This window comes from Branchiostoma lanceolatum, chromosome 2, assembly GCF_035083965.1.
Source record: "Branchiostoma lanceolatum isolate klBraLanc5 chromosome 2, klBraLanc5.hap2, whole genome shotgun sequence".
NCBI classification, from domain to species: Eukaryota; Metazoa; Chordata; class Leptocardii; order Amphioxiformes; family Branchiostomatidae; genus Branchiostoma; species Branchiostoma lanceolatum.
Window position 1 is genome coordinate 23,434,354 of NC_089723.1, and position 9,274 is coordinate 23,443,627.

Sequence of the window (9,274 nt, forward strand, 5' to 3'; positions counted from 1 at the left end):
GTAGTGTAAAACGCTACGTGGCTGGCTCTTATTTCTCTGCCAGGCGTGGCAGAGTTCGGTCGGTGTATCTCATAGTCATGACAGAGGTTTTATTTCAACACACGCATTTAGGGGTGCATCATTTTTTCACCTTTTATGATGAATTACTGATATATGACCGTTTCTCTTCCTCAGTCTGCTACCATGGCAGTGGCATAAATTACCGTGGTACATGGAGTAAGACTACATCCGGGGCAGATTGTGTGCAGTGGTCCGCTGCGCAAGCTGGTTTCTACACGACCAAGTATCCTTGGGCTAACATGGATAACAACTACTGCCGCAACCCTACCGGTCTCGACCGGCCATTTTGTCTCATGGCAGATGGCAACCAGGAGGAATGTGATGTCATTCCGTGCGGTAAGTTGTCTTGTCAGAATGGGAGACTTGTCAGAATGATCTTCTGAACCGTACTATGTTCGCAAGGCGACCCCAGTTCATTTTCGAGGTACTCAGACATTTTGAAATGAAAATTTATTGAGGGGTCAAGATGAAGATCGATCGATGTCTGAGAGGAAAACTTGTATCCAGCTACATCCGCTCCCTGAAGACTTTCAAACTCTGTTGCCATGTTTTCACTTCCGTATCCTTTTTTTTATGCGAGAGGCAAAAAATAAAGTCGTTGTTCTATCACACCACTTTTCATACATGATATAATGACAATTTGCTGTCAATCATTCACCTCGCACACAAAAATACCGCGTGGAATTGGTGTGGCGTAACGGTTAGTGCGTTGGGCTCAGAACCAATAATTTCCGGGTTCGATGTCGCCATTCCCCTGACGTTGTGCGGCAAACATGTTTAGGATGATATCATGGCTCCCACATAGAGCTCTTTCATTACCTCCATGGAAAATGGAGATTAAATTTTAGGCACCGTTTGTGTGTCTTTTGGTGAACAAGATCATGAACTCAAGAACGGCTCAATGGATTCGTTTCATATTTGATGTGTTGGTAGGTTGTAGCAAAAACTGGAAATAGTTAGAGTTTGGCCCCCTGGCTTCTTTCCTAGGTACTGCAGCTTAACGTCCGGTTTCGATAGGTCGATGACTTTTAGGTGGTAGATAGCTCTTGTGCTTGGAAAGAAGCGACATACATTTGTACCACCAAATGTATGTCGCTTCTTTCCAAGCACAATATAGCATCAAATTTTGGTACTGCAGTTGCATCTTTGTTAAAATCTTCCAGAAAGCATGTAGGTAATTTAGACATTGAAATGCAAAGTATGCATAGAATTGAATTAAATCTACAGAATAAATGAGGAAATTCTATCATAGCATTATGACCGGTGCAGCACAAACAGATAATAGATATGCAGATTAGTGGTTAATTTGCATAATAGATATGAAAATGCCACAAACCATGATAATAAATGATGGGTGCTCCATACCTGTGACATGTGTAAATTAGTTTTACAATTATTTCATGTATTTCATGTTCATGTTGATATCTAATTTTTCGGGATTTTATAGCAACATCAATAACTTGACATGTGTTATAAATTACCCTGGTAAAACTTTTTTTGAACAGCTGCTGTCATGCATTGAACCATGTCGAGCAATAAAAGTCATTCGTACGTTTATTTCGTTATATTGGACAAACAAACAGACAAACAAAACATATAATTGACTTCATCAGATGATGATTTTCATTCCTTTTGCTAACTTACCATTGGTGTTACACCAAGCTACCGACGGCTGCTGGGACATGGGTCCCCCAAACTACGGCAAGAGAAGCCCTGTGAAGAGGTTCTACTTCGTGGGAGAAAGGGTATCCTTCACATGCAACGAGGGGTACTCCCTTAAGTCCGGGTATACCAGCAAAGTCAGATGCCTCGAAGGAGGCATCTGGCAATATGACAGGCCCATTTGTTCAGGTGATTGTGATAGAATTTTTGGTGTGAATAAGCCTGCCATTTCTGCACAGATTTCTACATATATTACTAAAAACATAACAAAGAGCTGGTGTTACATTTTAAACTACTTGTTTTATTTCCAAGATGTTTACAAGATACTGGTATAAAGTACAATCAAGATCAATCTGGAAGTTAACAGATTCTTCCGTTGATATCAGCTGTTTTCCTAACGATCGGCATTTACCTTTTCCCTCCCTAGTGAATATCAGGGGTAGGCTGACAGAGGAGCTGCTCGATGGGTACAGTCCGAACCAGGCGCCTGAGGCTGAGGCCGAGACCGAGGCTGAGGTTAAGAATTACACACTATCCGCCATCAGTTTCAATGGATCTGTGGAACAGATCGTCGACTTGGTAAGTTTCCATGTCCGTACCACATTTGAGATCCTTGTTGGTTTATAACAAATCAAAAACTCAAGGAGGTAAACAAAATGCAACTTATAGATGCTATGACTTTTATTTCAGGATGAAAAGAGAGAGCAGCTGGTTGCCTCAATAGTCATCGACTTCGTAAGTTGACCAAGTTATGAAATATTTAAGCACTTAAGAAAATATTCTGTTTATGTCTTTTCGTGATTAGAATGTTTATCTTTAAAGGCTTTTCCATTGTTGCTGTATAACTGCACATTGGTTTCTTCCAGACATGGGAGGACAGCCGGCTGAAGTGGGATCGGAAGTACTACGAGACCATCGAGACTTTCAGCGTCCCTGGCACAAGCATCTGGACCCCTAGACTTAATCTGAAGATGAAGTATGTACTCCCTTCTTAAACTACTATTGTCGCACCAAGATTGAGCATGAATCATGTTTAATCTCCTTTTTTCAGAAATATAGGGGCATACAATAGATATTGATGGATCCTTTATTGGCAGAAACAATACTCTAACCTCGTAGTGCCTTAGCTGTATTCTTCCTTAGTCCAATATAACAATATGAACAGTATTTGTGACCATCCTGGGCGAAAATTTGTAAACTTTCATCAGATTTGTAAATAGTTGTAATACAATGTTCTTTTGACACAACCAGAAAGTTCCTGAAGAAGGTAGCTCTTAAGAAAAATCACACCGTGTCAATCAAGATTAACGGGTTAATGAATTCATATATCAAACTATCAAATTTGCTTTTTCAGACATACAATGAATATTTTAATACGAGTGAAAATAATATATCAACACTCTTCAAACCAGGCATTATTACAAGACTCAACCTTAGTCCAACACAGCAAAATGGCAGTTCACGCAACAGTACGAGGACAACTATGATAGGATTGGATACCAGGCTAGGAAAATTGCCATATTGACTAGTCAAAGAGAAATGACGAGTTTTTGTTGGTTGCTCCACAGTGCTGATCCGTTGTACAAAGGCCCGCCAAAGGACGTCCCGCTCCTGGTCGACAGTAATGGTACGGTAACATGGAGGGTAGAAACTCTGACCACCACCATTTGTGATGCAGACCCATTTCTCTTCCCTGCCGACACCATGCAGTGCGACATCTGTTTCTCTGAATCCTCTTCAGTTGAGAAAGCAATCGGTAAGACTTTAAAAAATGTCATGAAAGGATATTGATATGAATGAAATCATATTACGGGGGCAGTTTGAGGGGGCAGTTTGATAAAGACTTTCTATCATTTCAAGTTACTGTACAATGTTGTACTTGTCCAAGTACAATAATATATACCTCACATCATATATATATATATATATATATATATATATATATATATATATTTTGGGGGGGGGAGGGGGTAAGTCATTTTTTCTTACAAATTTTTTCTTAGACTAAGATCATTCAAGAAAGGAAATAGAAAAATTCTAACATTTTCTTAAGCATGACAAGGAAAATAGCCTTGCTAGACAAGAAAACAAGAACTTTTGGTTTGAATTTCTAGAAATTCTTGAGAGAAAAAACCTAAGAAAGTGTTCCTTGTTGTTAGAATTTCCACGGAAAGAATGTTCAATTTCGTTTTTCTTATGCATTTGTTAAATTCTTTATATGAAAAAAATGTCCACGATTTAAGAAACACAAGAAAAACAAACAAAAAACAAAGAAATATATATTTTTGTACTGTATATATACCCTCTTCACATCTCTCGATCATGATTTATTGGAATTGATTGTTGAACACAGAATGCCGAGAGGGCAGTTCCTGTGACGTCAGGACTCCTCCACTACACGAAGGCGAATGGTATCGGCAGGACAGGATTTTCGCAAACCGCAACAAGGAGGCGTGCCTCACTGTTCTGCTGAAGAGGATCCCCCTGTTCCACATCGCTACTACTGTTGGACCCTGCATTATCCTGGTGGTGCTGATGCTCATCACCTTCATCATGCCCATAGACAGGGGAGACCGGATCTCCTTCGGAGTGACCATCCAGCTCTCAATGGTCGTGTCTCTCGTGTTTGTCACAGAGGTGCTTCCTGTCAAGGGTGCTCTGCCATTTTTTGGTGAGTAAAGATAGAGAAAGAAAGTTTTACTGTCCTTATTTTAGTTACTGTTATTCAACTATTTCAAAATCGATTTGTGTGGTATTCTGGTAACTAGAATATGAGGTTCTTGCATCACAACCTAAGTGGCAACTACTTGGCCGATGTTTCGGTACCTCCTCAGCTACCTTTCTCAGGGCCTGTATGAACTCTGCTGAGGAACGTACAATTCGGCCATGTAAATATTGTTTTGATTCAAGAACCTCATTTTCCAATGACCAATCTGATGAAGATATTCGCGGAACATTCCGGTATTTAACTGTTCACCACGGATGATGTTACAGCCACGCTGATCGTCGTGTGGATGGGGCTGATGGGTATTTTCCTCTTCTTCACTATCTGGAACATTATTCTCCACGACAAGGAGGGGAGTTTGTCTCCAACGTTGAAGACTTTCTTTCTCTGCTACATGGCAAAGTACGTAATACTCGTAACAATACTTAGGGTTAAACTAGATTTCAAATTCCAGCAAGTAAAATACATATGAAACAAACATTGAGATTTGTTTTTTGTTGTTTTTTGTTGTTGCTTTTTGGTTACTTAGACTTGTTTCCTTGTTTTGAGACTTGTGTTGAAACCATGCACGACATACATTCATCAACTTAGCGAAAACGCATGCTGCACCTTTGAAGACCTAACTAAAGCCATGGAGAATAGGAAGAGAGAGTATTCCACATACATGTAGTACTAACCCGATGATATGATGATGAAAAATTCCATCTGCCCCTCCAAGCAGAATGTCACAAGCATGTAATCACGAAAGTAATATTCTTGTCTTGGCAGATTATTTGTTTCAGGTTGAATCCTGTTGGTAACATTTTGTTCAGTGCATCTTCAACTCGAGGAAAATTTATCTTACCATTAGACTCATCTATCCTAAGAAGTTGTGGATGTAAATGAATGTACAAATCGACGGGAAGCATCCGCGTAATGTTATTTCCTTTTAATGTTGTTTGTTAAGGTTCCTTCTTCTCGGAGACCTCACACAGAAGGGAGCTAGTAGCGACGACATCGATGGAGAGACTGGCCCGACCAGCAAGAAGCTGGCCTGGTCTGAGAATACCAACCGCGTCGTCCCCACCGACTACATGGCGGAGGTCGACGTCGAAAGTCCAGCTGATGTCTCCGAGACAAACCGCCAGCCGTCCGCACCAACCAAACGTCTGGAGGCCGCCGGCTTCAATGACCTGATCCGCTGTGTGGAGGAGCTGACCAAGGCGGTGAAGAATGAGCACGAGCAGGAAGTTTCCGACTACACCCTGCTGGCCAAGGTCCTGGATAGACTTTGCCTTGTCTTGTACGCCATCAGTATTATTTTGGCTGTGCCCATGACCATGTATCTGGGCAAGTAAAGATAGTGTTGAGATTCGGGGTGGTGAAAGTACGCCCAAACACGATCGCAAAGTTTATCATTATAAACTCAACGAAAAGGAGATGATTTCTTTTAGGCACCGTTTGTCTGTGTGTGTGTCTGACTGTTCGTCACAAAGACTCACAAACGGCTGGATTGGTTTCATATTTGGTGTGTTTGTAGGACCTCAAGGATGTGACTAAAAGCTGGAAATTGTTAGTGTTCTTGACAAGATATGGTCACAGTTTTGAGGCAGTAGATAGCTATTTCACTCGGAACGAAATAACCGAAGTGGGGGCCTTCTAGCAGCGTGTTCTGGAACCGCAGGGGCGTTTTTGTTAAAGAATTTCAAAGCGGATAACTAAAGAAAAGAATTTTCATGATATTGGGTAAGTAGCTATATGGGTAGCTTAGACAGAGATGTACATTATGCACTTTATGCAAAATAGGATTGTATTTGCATAATTATTGAGGACATTCTATTGTAGCGTTTTTTAAATGTATCTTTTGTATTAGACATGCCATGGTCTGGATGTTTGGGTGACAAATAGCTTTGAATGGCAGGAAAAGAGGTATAGGTTTGAGTGCCCCAACAATTGATTTTAGAATTGCAAAGGTATTTCAAAAAGGTTAACTGAAGGAGGTAAGGACGAATTTCCATAATTATAAACATTTGGCTTTGCCAGTCTCTTGGCTCGACCATTGTGAAAAAAAAAGACAAAGCAAACTGGTGATGTTTAATAAATCATCAGATTTAGCTATGAATAGTAGTGCAATTACGTTATATCTATAAGGATGACAATAGTTGTTCACATAAATACCTAGATTTTGTTTGATACATGCATGTTTCTATTGCAACTTATCAAATGTTAATAAGCAATATATAATATGTAATAAATAATAAATGCAAAAATGCAATAGATATCAATAAGGATGACGATAGTTAGGTTGTTGACTGCTAGAAATATCTAGAGTGTGTTTGATACACATGCACTAAGTATTTCCTGCTGCCATTGCAAATTAGTAAACTCATTTCTTATATACGATTATAAACTATATGTGTACTATTGTGATGGCCTTTTGGTGGTAGAAACAATGCTCACGGGCTTAGCATCATTGTTGTTTTATTTCTATTTTTGTTCTTGCTCGCTCGTACTTGAAAGGAAAAATTAATGTATGCCATTTTAGACGCAGTCATGATATCTGAAAAGATGTACAAAAAAGAATATTCATTTTGTCCATTGTTATTGACCTTTCAATGCAATGTCGTTGGGCAGTATCGAGCCATTGTGAAAAAAGACAAAGCAAACTGATACAAATTGGGCCCTGAATAATAATTTGATAGATACCTATAATGAAAATGATAGTCGTACACAGACAAAACTATTTAGATTTTGTTTGATAATTTTCTGCTACGATTGCAACCCATATCTTATTTCATATATACAATACATACATACATATATAAATAATAATACGATAGATATCTATAAGTATGATGATTACTGTTCCCTGGTTGAAGTGTATAGAGTTTGTTTTCTATGATATTTCCTGTTACGAGCTGCTACAAGTTATTAGCTGCTTTAAATGTAGGATTATACATACATATATATGCTATTTTCATGGCCTTGTGGTGGTAGATATACGTACATGCTTAGCACCAATTAATAATGTTAAGGCCCCTCGGCAGTTATTCTTCGTTATCTTCGATCAGCTTGTGCTGTTGCTAATATATCCCCCCACATCACTCTTATCGAATAACCTTTCCTTTTTGAACGATGTTACGTAACATGACAACATCCGTACTATAGTTAATGAATTAATGCTCTGCAAGTCTGGTGTGTTCAGACATTTGCCCCTTCTTCTCTTCACCCTCAGTATCGTACTATCATTCATCGTTATGAAAAAACACAACCTCTAACTTTTCTTTTCATATAACTTGACTACGTCGGAAGCTGTTATACATAACTAGACTTGTCGTTCATTTAACTTTCAACTCGTGTCAAAAGACCTCAGAATATCTAAAATTGAAAGACTTATTTACTTCATTTTGCTTGAGCTCCCGCGCTACAACCAAACTTGAAAGAGCGTCTTCTTAACTGTGAATGTTTCAGTATCACACTCAAAAACACATTTAACCTTTTTGGTGTGCATGAAATAGATAATAATTGCTCATCTGCAATTGCTTGAATCTTCTATATAATTGTTCATAGATTTGTTAACATGAACCAAAAACCAGTGATTTGAATCATATAAGTTTAGTAACTTGCTAATAAAAATGCTTTGATTTTGCTGCAATCGTAAAATGTGATGTTTAATAAGCGTTTAATAAGATCAAAGTCTTACTGGCTTGGAAACGCGATGAGAGCTTATAGTTTTTGATACGGTTATGTTGCACTTATACACATTGATACTTTGGAGGCAACAAGACAGTGCTGGTACATACAACACAAAGCCCATGTAAATGTAAAAGCAAAACAGAAGATACAAATTTCTAGCAGAATTATTGTTCACCTAAGTGTTTTACGCATGTTTTATGCAGTTTCTATGACTATGTCTTTGTAGTGGTTCGCGTTTTTATCTTTGGATGTAAGGCTTTAATTTCCTTCAATACTACAAATCCACTGTTGTACGTCGACACCTTCTCAAGTAAGATAAAGTAAGATCATGATTTTTTTGGATTATACGACTCTAAGAAGTGATGTGTTTAGTGCAAGCTCTCTCCATTCCCCCTTCCCAATTGGGTAAAATTCCCAGACTGTAATGTACAACACACATAAAAGTTTCTATTAGCACTTAGCTGTAAAGTGTACCTTTGTTCACATCAAGCTGAGTTTATAGAAGACATTTACGACAGTTTTGTAATGGGTTTTATGTCGTGTGCTAATTCGTCTTTTTTTGTAGTTTTAAGAGCCTCATAATAGATTTTGTCATTTGTGGTAGTGCTATGATTTGGGATCACAGTTGCCGTGATAACTGGATTTGCAAAATGTTGTGTGGTGTGCAGTGTTACCTGTCACTTATCATCCAAAGGAAAATATTTCTACAACAAGCAAAATCGCTTAAAACACTAAGTTCGCCGAAAGTAGATTTAGTGGACAATTGAGTGATCACTTGCCTCCCTTATGGCACGTTTTTATGAACAACAAGAGTCCGTAGGACACAATTCTCCGTGAAGTATTTATAGTATGTACAAGTATTGACCCACACAAATTGCATCTCTTCTCAGTCCAAGTAGTGTTTTAGAGCAAGTAAAGAAAAAGTGTTTGTTTATATTTTTCTTTCAATACAGGAGTGGTCAACCTGCTGAAAAGTATGTTTTACAGTATGGCACAGATGGGATCTAGAAATTCCGGGAAAAGTCACAAAGTTAGATCTAGATGGCCCCTTTTCAATTATCAACGAACCATTCAGCCTTACAACTAAGATGTATCAGAAATCACAAATATGCAGTAAATCCTCTTTCCACAATTTATTGCAGGCCGGCCTGA

The 9,274-nt window shown here is 38.7% G+C and overlaps 1 protein-coding gene across 1 annotated transcript; it reads left to right on the forward strand.

Moving 5' to 3' along the window:
- The first annotated feature begins 1,180 nt into the window (after window positions 1–1,180).
- LOC136426941 (neuronal acetylcholine receptor subunit beta-3-like) lies at window positions 1,181–5,784 on the forward strand. The gene is made up of 8 exons (XM_066415660.1): window positions 1,181–1,911; window positions 2,150–2,301; window positions 2,413–2,457; window positions 2,589–2,698; window positions 3,291–3,478; window positions 4,076–4,393; window positions 4,717–4,849; window positions 5,394–5,784. The coding sequence occupies exons 1-8, from the start codon at window positions 1,674–1,676 to the stop codon at window positions 5,782–5,784; spliced, it is 1,575 nt and encodes a 524-aa protein (XP_066271757.1). The 5' UTR covers window positions 1,181–1,673.
- The last annotated feature ends 3,490 nt before the right edge of the window (window positions 5,785–9,274 follow it).

What these genes read in the sequence shown, in the direction of transcription:
- LOC136426941 (XM_066415660.1), top strand. Translation starts at nt 1,674, where the DNA reads ATGATGATTTTCATTCCTTTTGCTAACTTACCATTGGTGTTACACCAA. An exon ending in TGACAGGCCCATTTGTTCAG is followed by an intron (nt 1,912 to 2,149) that starts GTGATTGTGATA and finishes TTCCCTCCCTAG; the next exon opens with TGAATATCAGGGGTAGGCTG. An exon ending in TTTCTCTGCTACATGGCAAA is followed by an intron (nt 4,850 to 5,393) that starts GTACGTAATACT and finishes TTGTTTGTTAAG; the next exon opens with GTTCCTTCTTCTCGGAGACC.